The 26,274-nt window shown below is 38.8% G+C and overlaps 3 protein-coding genes across 4 annotated transcripts in view; 1 reads left to right on the top strand and 2 right to left on the bottom strand.

Annotated features, from left to right (window-relative positions):
* The window catches only part of si:dkey-191g9.5 (rap1 GTPase-GDP dissociation stimulator 1), a 13,027-nt gene extending 8,990 nt beyond the window's left edge, over positions 1-4,037 (top strand). For both annotated transcript variants that reach the window (XM_058056660.1, XM_058056659.1), the window contains 3 exons: positions 959-1,085; positions 1,492-1,623; positions 3,597-4,037. In XM_058056660.1, coding sequence (XP_057912643.1) covers positions 959-1,085; positions 1,492-1,623; positions 3,597-3,724 — 387 coding nt within the window. In that variant the 3' untranslated portion in view covers positions 3,725-4,037. The remainder of the gene's footprint in view (positions 1-958; positions 1,086-1,491; positions 1,624-3,596) is intronic.
* A 774-nt stretch (positions 4,038-4,811) lies between these two features.
* On the bottom strand, positions 4,812-6,986 carry chchd1 (coiled-coil-helix-coiled-coil-helix domain containing 1). The gene is made up of 3 exons (XM_058056665.1): positions 6,470-6,986; positions 5,655-5,773; positions 4,812-5,209 (listed from the first exon to the last, which is right to left on the bottom strand). Exons 1-3 carry the CDS (start codon positions 6,606-6,608, stop codon positions 5,099-5,101), a joined length of 369 nt encoding a protein of 122 aa, XP_057912648.1. The 5' UTR covers positions 6,609-6,986; the 3' UTR covers positions 4,812-5,098.
* Positions 6,987-7,289: 303 nt separating this feature from the next.
* pcca (propionyl-CoA carboxylase subunit alpha) lies at positions 7,290-26,042 on the bottom strand. The gene is made up of 23 exons (XM_058056651.1): positions 25,909-26,042; positions 25,317-25,376; positions 23,382-23,429; positions 22,495-22,563; positions 20,921-21,034; positions 20,591-20,644; positions 19,632-19,763; positions 19,248-19,284; positions 17,694-17,772; positions 17,472-17,574; positions 17,271-17,365; positions 15,985-16,135; positions 14,955-15,098; positions 13,730-13,804; positions 13,579-13,647; positions 13,410-13,485; positions 13,104-13,317; positions 11,229-11,331; positions 10,663-10,761; positions 9,667-9,720; positions 9,335-9,475; positions 9,131-9,208; positions 7,290-7,683 (listed from the first exon to the last, which is right to left on the bottom strand). Exons 1-23 carry the CDS (start codon positions 25,960-25,962, stop codon positions 7,594-7,596), a joined length of 2,139 nt encoding a protein of 712 aa, XP_057912634.1. The 5' UTR covers positions 25,963-26,042; the 3' UTR covers positions 7,290-7,593.
* Between the last annotated feature and the right edge of the window lie 232 nt (positions 26,043-26,274).

Here is a 26,274-nt window from a genome sequence, read left to right as displayed (position 1 = left end):
TAATGGTAATGGTAATGCTTATGGTTATCGTGATGGAAATGGTAATGGTAATGGTAATGCTTATGGTTATCGTAATGGTAATGTAATGGTTATGGTAATGGTAATGGAAATGAAATGGTAATGGTAATGGTAATGGTAATGGTAATGGTAATGGTAATGGTAATGGTAATGGTAATGGTAATGGTAATGGTAATGGTAATAGTTTCATTTCTTTTTTTTAATAGTAATAGTTTCATTTCTTTTGAACATGCATCAGATTACAATTGAGTGCATCAGTTACATTTGTTCTCTTCCTGCTTTCCTAATAATTTTATTTTTTTCATTTTTTTAATTGTTTTTATTTTTTAATTGTTTTTATTTTTTAATTGTTTTTATTTTTTATTTTTTATTTTTTTTTTATTTTTATTTTTTATTTTTTATTTTTTATTTTTTATTTTTTATTTTTTATTTTTTATTTTTTATTTTTTATTTTTTATTTTTTATTTTTTATTTTTTATTTTTTATTTTTTATTTTTTATTTTTTATTTTTTATTTTTTATTTTTTATTTTTTATTTTTTATTTTTTATTTTTTATTTTTTATTTTTTATTTCATTCATTTTCTACCGCTTTTTCCTCACGAGGGTCGCGGGGGTGCTGGAGCCTATCCCAGCTGTCTTCGGGCGAGAGGCGGGGTACACCCTGGACTGGTCGCCAGTCAATCACAGGGCACATATAGACAAACAACCTATTTTTTATTATTTTCATTTTTCATTTTTTATTTTTTATTTTTTATTTTTTATTTTTTATTTTTTATTTTTTATTTTTTATTTTTTATTTTTTATTTTTTATTTTTTATTTTTTATTTTTTATTTTTTATTTTTTATTTTTTATTTTTTATTTTTTATTTTTTGTTTTTTGTTTTTTATTTTTTTTGTCTGGTGACAAATGCTGACATTCATGTTCCCTGTTGCCCACCAGGATGTTGTCCAGGCCGTAGCACAAGCGGATGGGATGCGCCATCTTATCTCCATGTCCAAAAGTGAACACGTCATCATGCAGAATGAGGCTTTGGTTGCCTTGGCGATTGCATCTGAGATTGACTTTGGTAAAGAACCTCCCTGCAAACATGTTGGTTGCCATCAGAGAGTAATCCCTCATCTATCACTGTTAATTGGAATAAGTGTTTTTCCATGAAGTTAGATTCCTTGTTTATAAATGGAATATTTTTATAGATAGAACATAGAAAACCTGTTGACCACCTTCTAAATATTTTTTTTCCATTATTAGAGCTCTACCTTTACACTTCTATTACCCAATATAGTAGATATCCGTTCATTCATTACTTTTCCTGAAACCGTAACACAAACCAGTTTTCCCGTGATTAATCCCTAACACCGGGAATTGTCGAATCCCTATTATCCGTACATGCAGCTATCACTATATACTATATATACTATATAGACTACTATAGACTATATGTGCCCTACCATTAATTCCTGTGTTTGTGGCAGCCGAGTCAATGAAGAGTCTGGTTATGGAAGCAGACCTGTTGACAGTACTGAAGAGGATTTTGGAAGACCCGACAGGGACGATGGAGGTCAAGCTCAGTGCTTTGAGTCTCATCGGCAGCCTTGCCACTAGCAGTACGTCACTTTGCTTCATACGTTTATATGCTGTAGATGAAAACATGGTAATTGGAGTGTGATGCTGCCAAGGTGGACATCTCTCACTTGCCTGCCTTACTCAAATATTACTTCTATAGTCATGTGCAAAAAAAAAAAACACAGGATACTGCATAAATATGCTGTATATTTGACGTAGACAATGTTTTTTTTTCGGGGACATAATGTACATTTTACTTTAGTGCTTTACTTTTACTTTATTTTAGTAGTGTCTGTACTTCCATTTGGCAAACGTTCTCCTCACATCTCTCGCTATGTTGTATCGCACTTTGAACGTGCTCTAAATACCCGCCCACCCAAGTTCTCTGATTGGCTGAAACCGCAATCTTACTAAAACTTAGCCAATCCTCGTTGATTTTATGTGCTGTAAACACCCGCCCATCTAAGTTCTCTGATTGGCTGAAACCGCAATCTTACTAAACCTTAGCCAATCCTCGTTGATTTTATTTGCGCTAAACACCCGCCCATCTATGTTCTCTGATTGGCTGAAAAAGCAAACTTACTAAACCTTAGCCAATCCTCGTTGATTTTATTTGCGCTAAACACCCGCCCACCCACGTTCTCTTATTGGCTGAAAACGCAATCTTACTAAACCTTAGCCAATCCTCGTTGATTTTATTTGCGCTAAACACCCGCCCATTCAAGTTCTCTGATTGGCTGAAACAGCAAACTTACTAAACCTTAGCCAATCTTCGTTGCTATGTGTTGTAAATACCCGCCCATTCAAGTTCTCTGATTGGCTGAAGAGGCAATCTTACTAAACGTTAGCCAATCCACGTTGATTTTTATGTGCTCTAAACACCCGCCCACCCACGTTCTCTTATTGGCTGAAAACGCAATCTTACTAAACCTTAGCCAATCCTCGTTGATTTTATTTGCGCTAAACACCCGCCCATCTATGTTCTCTGATTGGCTGAAAAAGCAAACTTACTAAACATTAGCCAATCCTCGTTGATTTTATTTGCGCTAAACACCCGCCCATTTAAGTTCTCTGATTGGCTGAAACCGCAATCTTACTAAACCTTAGCCAATCATCGTTGCCTAAGTGCTGTAAACACCCGCCCACCCAAGTTATCTGATTGGCTGAAAACGCAATCTTACTAAACCTTAGCCAATCTTCGTTGCCTATGTGTTGTAAATACCCGCCCATCCAAGTTCGCTGATTGGCTGAAGAGGCAATCTTACTAAACGTTAGCCAATCCACGTTGATTTTATGTGCTGTAAACACCCGCCCACCCACGTTCTCTTATTGGCTGAAAACGCAATCTTAAAACCTTGGTCATTCCTCGTTGATTTTATTTGCTCTAAACACCCGCCCATCCAAGTTCTCTGATTGGCTGAAACAGCAAACTTACTAAACCTTAGCCAATCCTCGTTGATTTTATTTGCGCTAAACACCCGCCCATTCAAATTCTCTGATTGGCTGAAACAGCAAACTTACTAAACCTTAGCCAATCCACGTTGCCTATGTTCGGTAAACACCCGCCCACCCAAGTTATCTGATTGGCTAAAAACGCAATCTTACTAAACTTTAGCCAATCCTCGTTGCTTATATGCTCTAAATACCCGCCCATCCAAGTTCTCTGATTGGCTGAAGAGGCAAATTCAACGAAAACCTCATTACAGTGAGGGCAATGGAAGCTAGGGAAAATGTAGGCTAACTTTGTCATTCCTCGTAGGGATCTTAAGCTACACTTAAGACCTTGGAAAGGTCCTACAAGGGGGATAACCACCTCTCGACAATTTTAAAGTGGTAGTTCAAGGACAAGTTGTGTTTGTTTGTTTATAGTGTTCATTTGTGAAAACAGCTTTAAGGTGGACAGTAGAGTAACATTTGCACATTGTTATTGTCTTCATATCAGAGCAAACTAAAGAATATGAATAAGTTGATCTGCATCTCGCCATACCTTCTCTTTCATGCTCGGGTTTTCAAGGTGTGATGAAGAAGGAGTTGGAGGATGTGAACATGAAAGGCAGCCTGATTGACCTGATCGACCACAGCAGCAGTAAGCTGGCCTTGCAGGCCGGCGCCATACTTTCCCTGCTTGGTGACACCAGCTGAAGGTGGCAAGGATCTTACATATGTTACATTCATCATGGCATCGAAACCCTTTTAGATTGTACAGTATCGCTTTCTATATGTGAATGGGAATCGGATTGGATTGATTCTAAAACAGCAATTAGTAGTGGATAGTTACTTTTCTTACCTTTGTGTTTAGAAATGGCAAACTTACATTTTCTATTTGTGAAGTCAACAGTATTTATACATTAAAGGATCATATTTTGTATTAGGAGCGTATTACAGATTTTTACAAATTTAATATGATGTTGCAATATTTGACCAAAAAATAAATAATCATGAATTGTATTGTTTGTGATGTCTGCAGTGGCGTCATTAGGCCTATTTTAGGGGGGGCTTAAGAACATTTTATGGGGGCTGGAGTATATAAATATTATTATAAATAATATAATATATTAATATGAATAATTTGATATTTTTATTGATTTTTAAAAAATGTTTATTGATTTTTTTAATTTTTGTAATCTCAGACAAATTTCATATTATAGGGCAAAAGCAGGCTAATAAGCCACCCAATAAGCAGGCTAATACTAGCAGTAGTATAAATAATCATAATAATAATATGCTAATTCATAATATAATTAATAATTGATAATTAACAATTAATTCTGAATTAATTAATATAATTAATAATTGATAATGAACAATTAATTGATTATGAATTAATTATGAATTAATAAATAATTATGATTTAATTGATCACTGGACTTGTGTAGATTGTGTGTACTTGTGTACATTTAATGGTGGCCTAAAACTATTGAGTATCTCTACAAAAAAATATCTAAAACATAAAAACTAAACCAATGTGGATTGCAAGGTTTCTAGTGTGTGTACAACACTCAATGTGCACTTCCAATTAAACATGTCTTGCGTTCATAATTATTTTGCCACCGAAAAAGACAAAATAATTTGCTAGTAAATGTTTGGATGAATAGTATTTGTCCGTTTAGGAAAAAAAAATAGCCTGGCTTAATCCTCCTCCTCATTGTACTCTGGTTCAGGTTGTTTACATTCAAATATCACTCCATTTTACGTGTTGTTTGGTATCAATCAAACCGTTCAATACGCATTTGTATCGAACGATACACTGTTTTATATTTATTTGATCAACTTCTGATGGTGCTCTCTGCTGAGCCACTTTTCATTTTCCATTCGTAGGATATGTGATATCTTTCTTAGCTTTTACCAGGCAAAGATCCCCAGATCTCTCCAGAAGGCAGCAAGGATCTCAATCATCATTTTGTCTAAAACCTATTCGGTGTGACATGGTGGTTTTTTTTTCCATGACCCAACGATTAGACATATCAAAAAATATATAAAACAACAATGATCTAGAAAGTCAATATTACGAGGTCGCTAGATCTCAGCCAGTATGTTGGGGTATCTCTTCAATAGGGTGGTGGCCTGTTTCGGAAGCAAACGTCCTCCGGAAAGACTCGTCTGTCCTGACGTATTCTTCATTGCAGCCTAGGAGGGAGAAAGAGGTCTCAGTCGGTCACCACTAAAGTTGCGCAACACAGATATAACACGTGCAAAAATACTGAAGCAAATCCATCCATCCATCCGCTTGTCTTCATTACGGCCATGGCTAAGCCGGACAGTGGGCTGACTTCCAGGTCTTTGCGGGGTAGATAAGATTCATAATGTTTCATAATGTAAGCCAATCCCACAAAAGTCAACTCTCTGAGTTTTACAACAACATAAAAAATTTTTTTCATCAGGAAAAAAAGTTTATTTTTAGCCTTTTGGTGTCTTTATAAATTCCCAATAGAACAATAGGGTGGTTTCAGCAAAAAAAAAAAGAGAAAATTAGCTTCTTCAGTGACCGACATCCATATTTTTTTTGTTTTAGCGACGGCTCAAACATCTGAACAGTTGTTTACGTGATAATGTAGCAGCTGCGGAAACATACCCGGGTCTTTTGAACACACGTGTAGAAGTCGCCCATCTCTCTGGAGCACAGGCTGTCCACAAAGTTGTTCTGCTTCCAACACGCCATCATGACTGACAGCTCTGTGATGCAGGTCGCCTCTGGAGGAAAAATAAAAAAAGTGCAAAGTTGGAAGTTCAGTTTAATGTGCTTTTTCTCTCAAAGTGACGGTGAGTCAAACTGGTAAAGGAATATAATATTTCATCAATTGTACTTACAGTATTTCTTATGTAACACGTTTACCCAGAATGTCGAAAAATGTCCCAACTAAGACCAATGAGTGGACAGGATGCTAATCAGTACTTGCTAGCTATTTGACGTTAAAAAACAACAACAACAAAATAGCTACACAGTAAACTCCGAAGTTTACATTAAACGGTTTACATGAAAAATAAATAATTAAAAATTAAGACAAACTTTTGCAATTTGGGAGCTTTTTTACAACCCCAAATTCAGTCAATTTGGCCCCGCACAGTCCGAGTACAGATACCTTATAGCTAACTTAGATGGCTACTAGCTAGCACCGGATGTTGACATTTTATTATCACAAGACCGAACCACCATCATCACTCATTAAAAACTCAAACCTCATTATAGTATTACTTTATACCGCTATAATTGCGGAAATTCTTAAGATTAATATTTTTAACCCATCAAAGTATAAGCGGTATAGAAAATAAATGAATGAATGAACGATTTTCGCTCACGCCCCCCCCCCCCGGGACTCCGTAATGGTATGACCCGAGCTACCAAAAACAAAGCCTGAAATAAGACTTAAGCAACGTACGTGACTTTACCTCCTTTCTTTGGTTTGCGATTAGCCACGCCATCTTTGAGGATAAGAGGTTTGTTGGGTTTGAGAACAGGTTTCCCGTTCTCTTTGCTCAGCAACCTGCTGACCTTGTGATGTAACAACATTCCACCCTGCGCCGCCATTTCAATCCTGACTTAAAACGAACGTCTGACTGATTTTATCTTCGACTGTGAATGTGTCAAATCCTAAACATGTTCTGAAAGGCGACGGTGCTGTGAAGCGTTGTCCTTCGTTGGTTTTATTCTTCTTCTGTCTTTTGAGTTCTTCTTCTTTTTTGACTTCTCCGTAAACGCATTTGGAGCGCCATCTTGTGGTAAGGAGTGTGGCTCCAAATGCAACAAGTAATGGTGGAGTATTCGCCGAGTCGTTTTTTTTTTACTTAACCGGAAATCGCTCCTTTCTGTCAACCCTGTTGCTATCTAAATGATCAAGGAAAGCGAGTAACACCCTAAATGCATTTGTACAGGGCTGTGCAGAGACCATTTTGAGGGGCAGCTGCTTAAAATGTCGGAGATGATCAAATGAGAATCGTGATCTCAACGTTCGTTCACTGGTTTTAGTGAGTCGACTCGGGCTTGATGCGCATGTGCGAGTTTCTCTGGTGACCGAGACGACGCATCCAGCGCTGAATCATAACTCAAAGTCACCGCCATTAGTGGTGGGCAAAACCGTTCATTTCAGTGAACCGGATCACTCCGGTTCGTTCAGTAAAAAGATCAATTCGTTTCGTTCATTTCCGTCATTGGGATTAGGCACTGGCCTGTGGTGTACCGTACAATTTGAACCACTAGATGGTGCCAAAGTATAGTGTAACCCCTAATCTTTATTTTGCAAATGGCAAAAATGACACTTTTAATCCAGCAACAAATAATATCCCATGTAAAATGCTTCCAAGTTATGACCAACATAGGTGATAAAATATTCCTATTATAAAAGTAGTGACAGTATTTTATTATGGTGTTTGAATGCCAGATCTTGAGCAATGGCTTCCAAATCCAGATTGACAGAAGTATTTCTATTGTTTAACGCTGAGGCACTGTTGGGGGCATTCATGCATTGAGAGCTTCATCATTGGTTGAGTCCAGTCTTTCAATCAGTGTTGATCCCTCACGACGTACTGAGAGAGGGATCATCCAGCTCTACCAGCAGATCTCCTTCACCCACCGTCTCACCTGGCTTACAATGGACACGCTTTACCTGAAGGATCACAAAAGTAGGCAAAGTTTAACAGATGACACTTGAAACCAGAAGTCCTCGTAGACTCGGAGACGTAGAGTTTTTCCCGCTTCATCCTTGGGTACAATTTCCTGATCAACAATTATCCGCAAGCATACGTAAACAACATGGGAATGTCCAACCATCATACCACATTTCTAAAATCACAAATATTTAAACCTGCTGATATAGTTCAATTTCAAACAGCTAAAATAATGCATAAGGCTAAAAATGTCATCCAATACTTCTCTACAAGAGAAGGAGAAATATGATCTCAGGGAAGAAGTACATTTGAAACACTTCTATGCTAGGACTACGTTAAAAAAACATAGCATTTCAGTATGTGGAATCAAACTATGGAATGGATTGAGTAAGGAAATCAAACAATGCACAACGATGAGCCAATTCAAGAAACAATACAAGCAGTTGATGTTTGCTAAATCCAAGGATGAAGAGTCTTGAACCAGTCATGATGTGCTATATATATCACTATATTGACACTTACTATGGTACCCATTATGGCATTGGATGCTCATATCACCGAGTACTTTGGTACGGGACAAAAAATAAAAATAAAAATTTTTGTAATTAAAAAAAAAATCAATAAAAATTAATAAAATAAATTAATGAATAAATAAATAAAATCCAAGGATGAAGAGTCTTGAACCAGTCATGATGTGCTATATATATCACTATATTGACACTTACTATGGTACCCATTATGGCATTGGATGCTCGTATCACCTCCTACTTCGGTATGTGACAAAAAATAAAAACATAAAAATAATAATTAAAAAAAATGTAATTAAAAAAAAAAATCAATAAAAATTAATAAAATAAATTAATGAATAAATAAATAAAATAAATTTGCTAAATACAAGGATGAAGAGTCTTGAACCAGTCATGATGTGCTATACATATCACTATATTGACACTTACTATGGTACCCATTATGTCATTGGATGCTCATATCACCTCCTACTTCGGTACGTGACAAAAAAATTAAGATTAAATTAAAAAAATAATTAAAAATTTATAAAAAAAACTTTAATTATATTAGGAAGGAAGTGAACAAATGTAACAGTTAATAATTATAAATTATAATAAAAAATAATTGAACTGTGAACTGATTATGGGATGCACTCAATTGTAATCTGATGCATGTTCAAATGAAATTAAACCATTACCATTACCATTACCATTACCATTACCAAATCAACCCCAGAAGTAAAGCTTGTGAAGCACCAGTGTGTCATTATCCACAGTAAGGCCTTATTTAGCTGGATGATAATTGTCCTACAAATGATTGTCAATCCTCAATATTATTGATAATATCTTGAGACCATTTTAATTAATTATATGGTAAAATCTAATTCCACTTTTAGGGCAGGGCTAAGCTTCACAGGACATCTGAGGGGCTTCCACTGACCTTGGCTTGCTTGACGGCCGTCATGCTGTTCTGCATTTTCATAGCTTCAATCACACAGATCTCTTGGCCCTCTGCAACCTACACGACCACGACACCACCAAGGAAAAATAGGAAATAGGGGGGTGTGTGATACGGATCTGATTGACAGGTGGAGCAGTTGTGGGTCTGCAAGTAGACGTGGCCTGCGTGGTGCGCTCGTTTTACCGTATCTCCGGGCTTTACAGAAACTGCCACCACTGTGCCGGGCATCGGCGAACGTAGGATGCTGCTGGTGTCCTCTGGAACTTTCTCAGGCATGTAGGAGTTCAGTTCTGCAGCCAGTTTGGACAGAATGCAAACCCTAAACTACAAAAAGAAGTATAATCCAGTATGAGCAAGGATATAGTATGGTCACATCAACATCATAACACTCTATCACTTTATTCCTGGATGGTTTTTAAGGTTGGAATTTGGACACTCGGTCCCATGTGACCAATGACTATGTTCAGCAAGATGGCTGTCATCTAAACAAACACGCATGTACAGGGCGATATTACCGATGTGCCCAGATATTGCAGTACAATGTGTCCTGAAGCATCCCGGGATAGACACTACAAGAAAAGAAGAACATATTAGATCAGAGAGACCTGAAGGCAACACCTGCAGCATTTAAACAGCGTCATTCATTCATTCATTCATTCATTCATTCATTCATTCATTCATTCATTCATTCATTCATTCATTCATTCATTCATTCATTCATTCATTCATTCATTCATTCATTCATTCATTCATTCATTCATTCATTCATTCATTCATTCATTCATTCATTCATTCATTCATTCATTCATTCATTCATTCATTCATTCATTCATTCATTCATTCATTCATTCATTCATTCATTCATTCATTCATTCATTCATTCATTCATTCATTCATTCATTCATTCATTCATTCATTCATTCATTCATTCATTCATTCATTCATTCATTCATTCATTCATTCATTCATTCATTCATTCATTCATTCATTCATTCATTCATTCATTCATTCATTCATTCATTCATTCATTCATTCATTCATTCATTCATTCATTCATTCATTCATTCATTCATTCATTCATTCATTCATTCATTCATTCATTCATTCATTCATTCATTCATTCATTCATTCATGCATGCATGCATTCATTCATTCATTCATTCATTCATTCATTCATTCATTCATTCATTCATTCATTCATTCATTCATTCATTCATTCATGCATGCATGCATGCATGCATTCATTCATTCATTCATTCATTCATTCATTCATTCATTCATTCATTCATTCATTCATTCATTCATGCATGCATTCATGCATTCATTCATTCATTCATTCATTCATTCATTCATTCATTCATTCATTCATTCATTCATTCATTCATTCATTCATTCATGCATGCATTCATTCATTCATGCATGCATTAATTCATTCATTCATGCATTCATTCATTCATGCATTCATTCATTCATTCATTCATTCCCTAGCGAATACATGAAGGAGAATATACCTGCAGCGTCCTGTGTGCCCCGTTGATGGTGAGCGGCAGCAGCGGGGAAGCCAAGTTGACTTGTCCGTGGACGTCCACGCGTGCTCCGTCCACTTGCACCTGTGCAGAGGCAAGCCCATTGTGATACTGTGATGAGTTACACAGCGACTGCTAGCCTACAACATGCTGCTGCCAATCAAAGGGAGAGAACATTCAATGAAAAAAATGCAGTACATCTACACATGAAATCAAAGTTTAATTCACACATTTGATTGTGTGAACAAAACATGACTTTTTATATATATATATAAAATCCGATATATGCGTAAAACGGACATTTTCCACTATACGCATATAACGGATTTCGCTTATATCGGACAAAACCAGTGGGAACAATTGAATCCGATATATCCGAGGTTTACTGTAGTCATATTACAAACACTGTTCTATTTATTTCAGCAAACGCTAAACATTGTTTTTGCGTGACATCTTTATGTGTACTGAATATCCCTTGCTAGGATGCGGACACCTTATATAGATAGCTCATAGACATGTGACAAACAGCCTATAAAATACATTATGCTCACCGTATACGTGTCTCCTGATTTACTAACTTGCACCGCATGCCATCGCTCTTCCAGCTGTGCACAAAGCTCCCAGCTGCTACGCTCCACTGGTACGGAGGACACCCTGCATGACATGACGACACGACGATGCAGAAGGAGTCATTATTTCCTGTGTAGTTACACTTTTTTTTTACATTTTTCACCACAAAAAAACAATGGTTTAATCACCATTTCAACCTGTTTAATTCTTTATACTGAGAATGGTCCCCCTGAGTAAATACTTCTCCACACCAATGTTCCTTCTCCTCACGATGACGGCATTTAATTCATCTTACAGCATATAAAAAATATCAGCCGAACCCAGCCGCTACTGAAGGGGCCACATAATTGAAAGTGGATTACTGTGCAGTATACTGATTTTTCATCACATACAACAGGGGGGCGGCACGGTGGTGTAGGGGTTAGCGCGCAGACCTCACAGCTAGGAGACCAGAGACCAGCATCTCTGTGTGGAGTTTGCATGTTCTCCCCGTGCATGCGTGGGTTTTCTCCGGGTACTCCGGTTTCCTCCCACATTCCAAAAACATGCTAGGTTAATTGTCCATGTGAGTGTGAATGGTTGTTTGTCTATATGTGCCCTGTGATTGGCTGGCGACCAGTCCAGGGTGTACGCCCGAAGACAGCTGGGATAGGCTCCAGCACCCCCCGCGACCCTCGTGAGGAAAAGCGGTAGAAAATGAATGAATGAATACAACAGGGGTCGGGAACCTTTTTGGCTAAGAGAGCCATGAAGACCAGATATTTTAAAATGTGTATCTGTGAGAGCCATATACATTTTTTTAAACATTGAATGCAATAAAATGTGTGCATTTTTATGTAAGACCAACAGTTTTAGATATAATGGGCTCTAATTACGTAGACCAGGCACACTACCCCACGCCAATGGGGTGTGGCCAGCACACTTTTGTGAGCAGCGCAGTGTCCAATAATAAATCAAATACTTGCTGCCATTAATACAACTTCTGCTGCTGCATGGTTTTGCACCGTATTCAGTATATTTCATTCTTTTGGCCATCTTCGTCAGAAGGCTTGGTTCTGCAGCTTTACCTAGGTGACTATTTGACGAAAGGAGGAAAGTTTACATTTACATGTTTTTTTGACATCTCAATGACCGAGGTAGACTACCGCATTACCCAGTAATAATCGAGTTTTGGTGTTTGACCTGGAAAATATCATCAGGAAAGATGGATATGGTTGGCCGTATTGCAGTAGAAAATAGATGGACGAATTAAAATGCATAAGAAAGTTGTTGATTATTTTTAACAGTCATTTCTGTGATGTTTACTTTAAAATGTTAGCAAAAATACATTTTTATTGTGGTAAGAAACGCTTGAGAGCCAGATACAGTCATCAAAAGAGCCCTACCTGGCTCCCGAGCCATAGGTTCCCTACCTCTGACATACAATATAAACCTGTACTGTATTTCTAATTTTCAATTTTCAACGGGGGCGGCACGGTGGTCTAGGGGTTAGCGCGCAGACCTCACAGCTAGGAGACCAGGGTTCAATTCCACCCTCCCGTGCATGCGTGGGTTTTCTCCGGGTACTCCGGTTTCCTCCCACATTCCAAAAACATGCTAGGTTAATTAGCGACTCCAAATTGTCCATAGGTATGAATGTGAGTGTGAATGGTTGTTTGTCTATATGTGCCCTGTGATTGGCTGGCGACCAGTCCAGGGTGTACCCCGCCTTACGCCCGAAGACAGCTGGGATAGGCTCCAGCACCCCCCGCGACCCTCGTGAGGAAAAGCGGTAGAAAATGAATGAATGAATGAATTTTCAACGGTTCCATGATGGCGGTTCTTCCAACCTATGAGGAGACAGTGAGGATCCTCACCTCAGGTTTCCTAGGACCTTCTGGGAGGAGAGCTGCGCTGTGATGTACAGCGCCGCTGCAGACGCTATCAACTCTCGCTGCTGGTCCACCTCAAGCTGATGACCTTTGAATCCGTCGGGGTAAACCTCTGGAAGGAAGTTTGTGCTAATGTCGCCGGAAATGAAGCGGGGGTGGGTGATGATTTCTCTCAAGAGCGGAATGTTGTGGGTCACACCTTGGAGGCAAAGCCGCACATCATTAAGAGGCAAGAAAAGCAAAACAAAACAACAAGTTTGACGTTCCAAACCACAAATCTATCGGCCGTACCCCGGATGACATAGTTATCCAGAGCATCCTCCATTTTGGCGAGGGCTTCCGCTCTTGTCGCTCCGTAGGTTATTAACTTCAAACAAACATACAAATTAGCTCTCGGGTGCTTTTCAGGCATTTATGACTTTGTCATTAAAAAAAAAAACATGTTAAATATTACACTAACCTTGGAAATCATGGGGTCATAATAAATACTGATGTCACTTCCTTCCTGGATGCCGCTGTCCACACGGACCTGGCAAAAAGACACATATAAACACAGAATTAAAAAAATAAGGATATTATTTGGGATTGGGAATGTTTGATTCAATGCTTACGTTGTTGAGACTGACTGGTTCCCGGTATTGGGATAGCCTTCCAATGGAGGGAAGACCAAATGACTTGTAAGGGTCCTGAGGGATGAAATAAGGAAGACACTTCTTAGGGAAGTAGAAAGTAGGAAGACAAGCAACTCCAGAGCAGTGCATCCACCAGGAATCCTCCAATCACTAAAAATCACTTTCTCTCCCAGGTACAACCCTACGCTATTTATTTATGATGATGTTTTCTATGCCGCTTATCCTCACTATGGTCGTGGGTATGCTGGAGCCTATCCCAGCTGTCTTTGGGGGAGAGGCGGGGTCCACCCTGGACTGGTCTCAGGGCACATATAAACAAACAACCATTCACATTCATACAACACGGAGTGGCCAATTAACCTAACATGCGTGTTTTTGTAGAGTGGGAGGAAACCATGCACAGGAAGAACATGCAAACTCTACACCAGGGGTCAGCAACCTGCGGCTCCAGAGCTGCATGTGGCTCTTCAGCCTCTTTGTTGTGGCTCCATTTGCAATATTTTTTAACACCCGAGTGTGGAAAATGCACGTCTTTGTAATGAGTTGAAAAAAATCCAACTTTGTGTGAGACCATGAATGCATCCTGACTGAGTTCTGAGTGGTGATTGGATGAGCAAACAGGATGCTATTCAGTTTATTTGACAATTAAAAACAGCTGCATGGGAACTTGATGGCGCCAGAATAAACAAATATGTTTACAGTAGTTTACACATACATTTATGTAAGTTTATCTCCAATACTAGCAAGTACTCCAACTTGTCTTTTCTTATCTGAACTACATTGATACCCCCAAATTCCCTCCAACATTGTTTTAAATGTATGTTTTGCGGCTCCAGGCTAGTTTTCTTTAGTGGGCAAGGGGGTAAAATGGCTCTTTGCATAGTAAAGGTTGCTGACCCCTGCTCTACACAAAGACACCCAAGTGGAGAATGGAACCCGGGTAAATATTCTGACTGTGTGGACTACATGCTAATCACTCATCCACAGCATGCATGGGGAGAATATGCAAACTCCACACAACCTGATTTTCATTTGATGCCTATTTTGGTGTAACACCAATACTTTTATTTATGACTGGCAACATTTTAACTATGCAGTACTTTATTCACCAAGCACATGGACTGTTTCATATTTATTAACACTTCTGTGATGAAACACATTGGAGTCGGACACCCCTGCGGTGCAGCAAAAGAGCATAGCAAACCTCAGCGTAGACACGGCTCTCCAAGGCCCAGCCGTTTATTGGGATATCTTCCTGTTTGTGTCGCAGTTGGTAACCCTTGGCAACCAGGATCATCTGCTCCACCAGGTCCAGACCAGTAATACACTCCGTTATGGGATGCTCAACCTGGAACCAAGATTAAAAACAAATTGGTTTTTTTTTCCAGGCCTGGAAAAACAGCCTTCCTAAAAACTAAAAACTGATTTTTCAAGTTTTGAACTAGCATCATTAAGTCATTCAGCAAAAACATACTTCTCAACCCAAACATCTTTTATGTTTTTTTTTTGCCTGAGCGATAAAAAGAGGTGATGATGGAAGTTCACAACAGAAGAGCTCATGTTTGGTGCAGTTTTAAGCATTTTTTCCCGTGCAAATTTGACTTATTTTTGGCCTCAATGAAGCGTTTCCAGAGCTTCAAAATGACTAAATGATGTAAATAAATGACATAAAATACAAAAGAGGTGATGATGGAAGTTCACAACAGAAGAGCTCATGTTTGGTGCAGTATTAAGCATTTTTCCCATGCAAATTTGACTTATTTTTGGCCTCAATGAAGCGTTTTCAAGCTTCAAAATGATATAAATAAATGACATAAAATACAAAAGAGGTGATGATGGAAATTCACAACAGAAGAGCTCATGTTTGGCGCAGTTTTAAGCATTTTTCCCATGTAAATTTGACTTATTTTTGGCCTCAATGAAGCGTTTTCAAGCTTCAAAATGATATAAATAAATGACATAAAATACAAATACAAGGCAGAAGAAGTATTACCATTGTGAATACAGTATTCTACATTGGCCACTAGGTGTCGGTGAGACACTGTGAGACAGACACTAGACTCCTCACCAAGGTTCCCCAGGAACATTCAGGATACCAAGAGGATTAGGATGTGATCATACGTGGAGATGATGCTCATTAGCCTTATCAGATGTTTGCTAATTGCCCCCCCCAATTGTCTTATTCATAAAGTAACTGAATGTAGGAATTTAGGTCACACCAACGCCTTGCTGACCTGCAGCCGTGTGTTCATCTCCAGGAAGTAGAAGCTCTTTCTGGAATCTACCAGGAACTCCACGGTACCAGCAGAAGAGTAATGCACTGCCTTGGCCAGCTGTACCGCTTGCTCGCCCATTGCTCGTCTTGTCACCGGGTCAAGGAAAGTACTGGAAAGCAGCCAATGTAATCGTTAGTAATGTAATCGTATGTTCAACATGCTTAACAATTTACAAGGAACATTTGACTCCTGGAAAAGCAGCAAGAAGGGAAGCCATTTTTAAATCAACAAACAAAGAACAAAGTACTCTGTTCTAAAAAAATATAATCCTGTTCAAAGTCAAGTATTTTGGATTAAAGGGGCCACTTTTCCTCACGAGGGTCACGGGGGTGCTGGAGCCTATCCCAGCTGTCTTGGGCTTGGGGCGAGAGGCGGGGTACACCCTGGACTGGTGGCCAGCCAATCACAGGGCACATCTAGACAAACAACCATTCACACTCACATTCATACCTATGGACAATTTGGAGTCGCTAATTAGCCTAGCATGTTTTTGGAATGTGGGTAGGAAACCGGAGTACCCGGAAAAAACCCACGCATGCACGGGGGAGAACATGCAAACTCCACACAGAGATGGCCGAGGGTGGAATTGAACCCTGGTCTCCTAGCTGTGAGGTCTGCGCGCTAACCACTCACCCACCGTGCCGCCCTAAATGTACATTATGTCCTGGAAAAAACATAGTTACTTTTACTGGTAACTAGTTACTTTTGTAGTAATTACTTTTTCGAGTAACATGCCCAACACTGGTTGTGAAAACCCACGCATGCACAGGGAGAACATGCAAACTCCACACTCCAGGAATTGAACCCTGGTCTCCTAGCTGTGAGATCAGCGCGCTAACTACTCGTCCGCCGTGCCGCCTGGACGAAAATTGGGACGCAAATAATTTTCTGCGTTCACACAGGAAAACCTTGCACGCAGCCACCGTCGCGAGCGGACCCCCTCCCTGCACGGTGGATTAGCGTATTCCCCCGGTCACATCTTGCAATGGCAGTGAGCGGGCTGCGCGTAATACTGCACGCTTGCAACCCGTGCGCGTAAAGATCTGATTTATTTGAATGAAATAACTTCACACACATATTTAGGAATGTAAAGGCCACTATAGGGGTGTTATGTCATGTCTGTAGGGCTCTAAGAATGGTAAAAACATATTTACTGTGCCATAAACTATAGCTTTTTTCCCCACAATACATTTTTATAAAGAGGAGTCATTTGGAAAATGTATCCAAAATTGTTTCTTGCAAACCTGGGTGCTTCTTCCACCACTTTCTGGTTCCTCCTCTGGATAGAGCATTCTCTTTCATTCAGCCAAAGAGCATTACCATGTTTATCTGCCAACACCTATGAGAAGGACACCTCATTTATGAATGTCATCGAGCATTCAGTCAATATTCAATATTCAATATCAGTCAAAGTACAGCGATCATCACCAGGAGACGTACTATACCTGAATCTCTATGTGCCTGGGGTTGTCTATGTATTTCTCAATAAGAAGTCTATCATCTCCAAAGCTTGATGCTGCCTCTTGGGATGAGAACCGGAAGCCTTCTCTGTAACAAACACATTTTTGATCATCATAAGGAATCATAATTATTATGAAATAATTTTAAATAAATGTCAAAATATTATCAAATTGCTACTGAGATAAATGTTAACATGCTAGTAATACCTTGTTTCCTCATCATTCCATGCAATTCTCATTCCTTTTCCTCCACCGCCTGCAGATGCTTTTATCATGACCGGGTAGCCTAGCAGAAACATAAAATAACAATAATAAAGATGTGTTCATTATTAGGAGCGCACATCTCCAATGAACGCTGCTACTGAGATACTATGAAAATGAAGATAATTCATGTTTGTTGACAATGCTGTTTTGAAGTACTTCTTAGTACTCTTTACTGTATTTTCCAGACTGTTCATGATGACAGGTGAGGCCTCCCCGGACCGCGTGTCACTGATAATAAGAAATAATAAGAAATATTCATTCATTCATTCATTTTCTACCGCTAATCCTCACGAGGGTCGCAGGGGGTGCTGGAGCCTATCCCAGCTGTCTTGAGGCGAGAGGCGGGGTCCACCCTGGATTGGTGGCCAGTCAATCCTAGGGCACATATAGACAAACAACCATTCACACTCACATTCATACCTATGGACAATTTGGAGTCGCTAATTAACCTAGCATGTTTTTTTTGTTTTTTTTTTTACTTCTAAGGGCCAGTGGCGTCATTAGGCCTATTTTAAAAATAATTTGATATTTTTTTATTGATATTTTTTTTTTATACAAAAAAATGTCTGACAAATTGTATATAATAGGGCAAAAGCAGGCTAATAAACAAGCCAATAAGCAGGCTAATACTAGCCTACTACTACTAGTAGTAGTACTAATAATCATTCATTCATTTCGTACTGCATATCCTCATGAGGGTCGCGGGGGTGCTGGAGCCTATCCCAGCTGTCTGACAATTTTTGTATAATAGGACAAAAGCAGGCTAATAAGCAAGCCAATAAGCAGGCTAATACTAGCCTACTAGTAGTAGTACTAATAATCATTCATTCATTTTGTACCGCATATCCTCATGAGGGTTGCGGGGGTGCTGGAGCCTATCCCAGCTGTCTTGGGGCGAGAGGCGGGGTACACCCTGGACTGGTGGCCAGCCAATCACAGGGCACATATAGACAAACAACCATTCACACTCACATTCATACCTATGGACAATTTGGAGTCGCTAATTAACCTAGCATGTTTTTTTTTTTTACTTCTAAGGGCCAGTGGCGTCATTAGGCTTATTTAAAAAATAATTTAATATTTTTTATTGATTTTTTTTTTCATTGATTTTTTTTTTTTTTTTACAAAACAAACAACCATTCACACTCACATTCATACCTATGGACAATTTGGAGTGGCTAATTAACCTAGCATGTTTTTTGGAATGTGGGAGGAAACCGGAGTACCCGGAGAAAACCCACGCATGCAAACTCCACACAGAGATGAACGAGGGTGGGATTGAACTCGGGTCTCCTAGCTGTGAGGTCTGCACACTAACCACCCGACCACCGTGCAGCCCTAATAAGAACCAATTTACCAAAGTATGTTTCCCAAGTGTTTTGGACTTTATTTCCTATTATTATCTGTTCTTGATTATGCTATCGTGTACAAAACGGTCAAGAGGTTTGTTGTTTAAGAACAGAAATAAGGATCGGACACACTTAGGTGATTGCTTACCAATATTTTGTGCTATTTTCACAGCTTCCTCAGCAGTCTGTAACAGAGAGTACTTTCGGTTATACACAAACCGAAGTACAATTGTACTCAATCACTTGCAAGCTGACAGGAGACATCTAGCTGACACCTAGGCTTAGGCTGCTTTAGGCACTACAACCCACAAAAATCTGTGGATCTGTATGTGGTGAGTACCGCCTCAGTGAGTGTTTGGGATGTGTTTGCATGCGGACACCGTGGAGCGCTTCCAGTGCAGGAGGAACTTTCGTTGTGTGTGGGTTTGCCAAGTAACTGCAACAGGAGAACCTACTCGACTCTACTCTGAACCAGTCACGGTGGAAAAAGGGGCAAGAGTTGGGTACCCACAAAGTAGGGGCTTTGCCATACCTCAACCACGCCATCAAACCCCGGGATAGTGTTGACCTTGGCAGCCTTGGCAATCAGCTTGCTCTCAATTTTATCTCCCATTGCTTGGATGGCACCAGTGTCTGGCCCGATGAATGCCACACCCTCCTTTGCCTGGAAAATAGAAAGATAGTACATCTTTACAGATAGTACTGTCTAGCATTGTCAAAATATATTAGCAGTGAAGATAGGAGACCCGAGTTCAATTCCACCCTCGGCCATCTCTGTGTGGAGTTTGCATGTTCTCCCCGTGCATGCGTGGGTTTTTTTTCCCCGGGTACTCCGGTTTCCTCCCACATTCCAAAAACATGCTAGGTTAATTAGCGACTCCAAATTGTCCATAGGTATGAATGTGAGTGTGAATGGTTGTTTGTCTATATGTGCCCTGGGACTATATACATATTTTACACGTAACAGTCCACCTGGTATTATTGTATCTGTAAAATTGTCATGCAATCTGCTATTATTATTTATTATTTTATATTTATATTTAAATATTTTAAAAATAATAAAATATTATGATAATTAAAATAAAATTAAAATAATAATTATTATATTATTATTATGTAAAATATGCAAATATAACAATATTATATATAATTAATATAATAATTAGCATTAATATAATAAATATAATAATCATAATAGTTATAATAATAATATAATAATTATTATTTTAATTTTTATTATTATTATGTGCTTGTGTCTCTTTTTTCAGGAGCACTTTGTAAACAACAGACCATGTCAAAAAACGAAATTGATACAACCATCAAAAGGTTGGCTCAGGCCATGATGCCAGGTTGTATGTTGAGTTTAAATGAAATACTTTGGAAAGATTGGGCGGGCCGTATTCAAACACTTGGCGGGCCGGATGTGGCCCCCGGGCCGTAGTTTGCCCACCCCTGGTGTAGAGCACAAGGAGCCAATAGGAGAGCACTCACCAGCCTCTTTGCAAACTCTTTGTTTTCAGAAAGAAAGCCATAGCCCGGGTGAACCTTCAGAAAAGGAGAAATAAACCATGATGTTAATTTTAAACATTTGTGTTGTGTTGTTGAACCCGAGAATAACGAGAAAGTCATGAATCTTGACAGATTCCCTAGCTCCGTCTATTGCATGCACACAAAGGAGAAACTTGTTCTTACCTTACATACAGGTACACAATATTATTATTTATGTAATGATTAGTTGATTGGGTGTAGATGAAAATCTCTGACAACAACGTTTGGTTGTTTATTTCCACCCCAGACACATGTTCTAGTAGAAATACTTACCGCTTGGGCTTTAGTGGCTCTTACAGCATCCAGAATGGCATCCATGTTGAGGTAGCTCTGACTGGTGGGGGCGGGCCCAACACACACGGCCTCATCTGCCATCTTGACATGGACCTGGATACACACGACAACGTGTTAGCCCGCGCTCAATCACCGTCCGGTGCATCTTCCCTACCAAATATGATTGGTTGTATTTTAGATGGATAAAACAGACTAGACACTACAAACGTATAATGCAGAATATTAACCAACTACTGTGTTTAGCTCTAACCAAAAAAAAAAACAAAAACAAAAACACGCTGGGACACAGAAAGAACTCCCCAGCGATGCTACATAGCTAATAACCGAAGAATAACTGAATACAGTGGAAGACTCGCGTTCCTGCAAGTTCCGCCAATGTACTCTCACGTCTCAATCACATTGCCCCCCCCCGCCCCCCACCCACCCTTTATTAACTAACTCATTCGTGACCTAGATGATGATGGAACTCTATAATAGAAGAGAGCAGGTTTGATGTAGTTTGAAGCTGAAGGACTACAAGATGGCCGAAGTGCATTTTATAAGAACTCGGCCTGCATCTCTCCCATTGGAATTGGGAAATAGCATCTTGTCGTGAAGGAGCTTAGGCATTGAAGGGAAATGGGAAAATTGTAAATAGTTAGTGGTGTTATATTCCTAAAAAAATCCTTAAAATTTTTTTATTTTTATGTAAAACAAGGGGCGGCACGGCACGGCGGTCGAGTGGTTAGCGCGCAGACCTCACAGCTAGGAGACCAGGGTTCAATTCCCACCCTCGGCACATCTCTGCGTGGAGTGCATGCGTGGGTTTTCTCCGGGTACTCCGGTTTCCTCCCACATTCCAAAAACATGCTAGGTTAATTAGCCACTCCAAATTGTCCATAGGTATGAATGTGAGTGTGAATGGTTGTTTGTCTATATGTGCCCTGTGATTGGCTGGCGACCAGTCCAGGGTGTACCCCGCCTCTCGCCCGAAGACAGCTGGGATAGGCTCCAGCACCCCCCGCGACCCTCGTGAGGAAAAAGCGGTAGAAAATGAATGAATGAATGAATGTAAAACAAGCATTTTTGGTTGTTGTTTACGCTGTAGCATTGTTGTTTCGACATCATGGCTAAATATATTTATATGGCCACATTTGTTTCAAAGTGATAGTGATGCTTGAAATGTATCTTTCCCCCCAAAATCAGGAAAAAATCATCAAAAAATCATAAAAAAAAAAAGTATCGAGCGGAGAAAACATTTGACAGTAGTAAACATAATAAGAGAAAATAAGACATATGAGGTATAGAAGACTTGTTTTCCATCCCCTAAATGCACTTTTTAACATGATTAGAGCCCTCTAGACATGAAATAACACCCCTATAGTCGGGTTTCAATGAGTAAGTAATTCTTTTTTGGCTTCCCTGGCAACCAAGGGACCTTGGAAGTGTCCTGACTTTTTGCCTCCATGCCCTCCACAACACCCCCACAGCATCCAGCATGCAACATGTGTTGTATCAACATGTGTTGATACCTGAGAAGTCAGACAACCGGACACTCGTAGGAAATAACTCACCGCATTGGAGTCCACATCGCTATGAACAGCAACAGTCCCAATACCCATCTTCTTGCATGTCTTGATCACCTGATGAGTGCAATCAGGGGAAGGACTTCAGTTTCGCACCATTCACAAAAAAAAAAACATTGCACTGAATAAATATGACAAGTTCAACAGCAATGGCTTCCGCTAAAGCAGGGGTGGGCAAACTACGGCCCGGGGGCCACATCCGGCCCGCCAAGTGTTTGAATACGGCCCGCCCAATCTTTCCAAAGTATTTCATTTAAACTCAACATACAACCTGGCATCATGGCCTGAGCCAACTTTTTGATGGTTTTATCAATTTTGTTTTTTGACATGGTCTGTTGTTTACAAAGTGCTCCTGAAAAAAGGGACACACGCACATAATAAAAATAATAATTATAATAATAATTATTATTATTATTATTATTATTATTATTAGATTATTATAATTATTATTAGAACTGTTATGATTCTTATAATTATATTAATGCTAATTATTATATTAATTATATATAATATTATTGTTATATTTGCATATTTTACATAATAATAATATAATTATTATTTTAATTTTATTGTAATTATTATAATATTTTATTATTTTTAAAATATTTAAATATAAATATAAAATAATAAATAATAATAGCAGATTGCATGACAATTTTACAGATACAATAATACCAGGTGGACTGTTACGCGTAAAATATATAGTCTGCCCCCCCCCCCCCCCCCCATATCAATGCGGCCCGCGAGTCAAAAAGTTTGCCCACCCCTGCGCTAAAGTCTTTTGTGAGTTTGCATGTGAAATAGAACACATTAGAAGATATGAACAACAGAACATCAACATATGTTCCACAGTCTGAGTATGCAGTCACTCCTACCCTGCAGGCAATCTCTCCTCTGTTTGCGATTAGGATCTTGTCAAACGTCTGTGGGATGGAAACAACAGAAAGGTTGTCTGCGGCAAAACGACAGCAATATTTCTTTGGGATTAATTCTTCAACGGAAGGTGCGTGTCTAGCAAAAAAGTAAACCGGTGTCAAATGTATGACATACCTTCTGATATGAAGAGCTTGCAACCAAAAGGCGTTAAATCCAATTTTCACTAAGTCGCATGTTTTTCATGAGTTTAATAGACCTCTGTCATGTGTATCCAAATCACATATTTTGGTCTTGAAATCATTTTTTAAAAATATGAAAAAAAGTGATATGAAATTTATGCTTTCAACCAAAAGGAGCTAAATCCCTTTCTTTATTCTGATTGGCCCAAGTTTCCCATCTATTGATAATGTGACCAATCAGAGAGAAGAATACAATTGGCACTGCACATACAGAAAGCCAGTATCAGTGCGCATCCTGTTTTGTTTGTGTACATTAAGTACACGTATGATAGTTACAGTATGTTATGCAATTCAGGAGAACACAAATTGTGTTTTTACAGTATTCTGTAACATTGAAGTTTTTTTTTTACGCCATAAAAGGCATGTCTCTACCTTGACACCTCCAACTTTCATGAGAAACATTATTTTACTTTTTTTTTTACTAAAAAACATACAATGTAAAGAGTTTGTAATGAGATGATTTTTATCACTGTCACCTTCATGGTGCAGTCAAATATGAGCACTGCTTTTAATAAATTTTTATTAATTTAATTAATAATAATTATTTTGTATTGTATGTTGAGAATGGCTTCTGTGTTGTAATTATTTTATTAGCATAGCACATTAAAGCACCTTACATTCTTTTACAACAATGCCATTGAAGAAGTTAAAGGTGACTTCAAATTTATTTCAGCCAAAAGGCGCTAAATCCGAAAAAAAAAAGTAATTTAAAAAAATATATAAAATACATGGTGTGTGCAGGATTTTTACAGCATGCATTTTTATGACCTATATTGATAGCTCTTTCATTTGCAATATAGACTTCATGACCAAATAGATTGATATGTGCGTAATTAAAAATCATTGATTTTCTCGAAATCAGTCAAAATGGATTTAGCGCCTTTTGGTTGCAAGCTCTTCATATGTTGGAGTGAAAGTCAATTTCAAGAATGAAAAGCATTACGGTAATCCCTTGTTTATCACAATTAATTGGTTCCTGACCAGGCCGTGATAAGTGAATTTGCACAAAGTAGGGTTCCTCATCGATTATAAATGGAATGTTTTCATAGTTAGAGCGTAGAAATCTTGTTTACAACCTTCTAAATATTTTTTAAACATAATTAGAGCCCTCTTGACATGAAAGACTCCTATTACCCAATATCGTGTGCTCATATTTGTTGCTGCATTCCAATTACAGTGTTGAATACTATCGAGAAGTTAATGATGTACTCACATATAATGAATGAAAAAAATGGTCTCATCAAATGTTGTCAACGCTAACAAACCTGTCAATTTGTAATCATGACAGAGTGAGAATGAGATCATTCAGAGCTGCAATAAAAGCCTGTCGATCCCACCATCAAGTCCCTTGGCTTGTGTGGTCCACCGAACCTTACAGTAACATTACTGACACCTAGTGACCAGCGTAGAATACTACATATCACATATTTGTGTTTGACTTCATTCAGCTATTTCAATGCTTGGGAATGCTTCATTTAAGCAAAATAAACCCCATAAAATGTGCTTAAACATGCATACTTTGACTTATTAGTCAAAGGTTGGATTCCATTTGAGGTGCAATGAGACCTTTGAGACCGAAATCCATGATTTTTTTTTTCTTGAACGGTGGTAGCGAGACCCATATGACAATAATGTTCAGTCATCATTGCAGAAATGCAGATAAACATACTGAAAAAGATAAAATAAACTGATTACCTCTTCATCGGGACTGGGGGCGGTGGAGTACTGAGCCCATCCGGATTGGAATGGACAACGCTGCAAAACAAAATGATATTGTTAACATTAAACTGATGTATTATTCATGAAGGAAATGTATTATTAACTAAGTGAATATAGAGTATGACACAGGTAGAGTTCCAACTGTACCAACATATGAAGGAAGTTGCATTGATTGATTGGTTTTGACTTATTAAAATGTTAATTAGTGTGGTGTATAAATGCAATTCATGGTAAGACATAATTCTCTTTCACCCTAGGACACCCTAGGTCACTCTAGGACACATTGTCCGGTTGAGGTTACAGTCGGTGACGCCGTCCATCACAACAGCGACAATTCACGTTGTTATTTAGTTTTCCATTGGACCACTTAGCTCATATAGCTATGTACATATAAATATAAGTATATGCGATGAGCTACAACAGTACATGATCATGTTTGCCACGACACATCTCCATAAATAACGACTCGGCATGCTAGATGTTGTCCGACTACAGTCGTGGAGATGATTAAGTAACCTTCTAAACACAAGTGTTCATTCGTGAAGTTTGCTAACTTTTTTTTCCTCACCTTTACAGCAAACCTCAGTCTGCTGAGTGATGGAAAGAAACTGCGCGTCGCCATCTTGATTGGAAGTCAAACCACAACACAGTTTTCTTCTTCTTCTTCTACTTCTTCCAACGGCGGTCATCATCATTTGTGGTGCATTGGCGCCCCCTCTGTTTTTTCCGGTACATGACATCCATCGGCCGACTGTTTCTACAAATCGTATCATCATTATTTGTGGTGCATTGGCGCCCCCTCTGTTCTTTCTGGTACATGACATCCATAGGCCGACTGTTCCTACAAATCCTACCAGTATCGTATGGACACAAAGAGACGGCACAAAACAAATTCACATATAAAATATTTGTGGAAAAGTTTGGCAGCAAAAAC

The sequence above is a fragment of the Doryrhamphus excisus genome, chromosome 19, assembly GCF_030265055.1.
Source record: "Doryrhamphus excisus isolate RoL2022-K1 chromosome 19, RoL_Dexc_1.0, whole genome shotgun sequence".
In the NCBI taxonomy this organism is placed as follows: domain Eukaryota; kingdom Metazoa; phylum Chordata; class Actinopteri; order Syngnathiformes; family Syngnathidae; genus Doryrhamphus; species Doryrhamphus excisus.
Note: the sequence above shows the minus strand (reverse complement) of the source record. Positions and strands in the feature narration are given on the sequence as shown.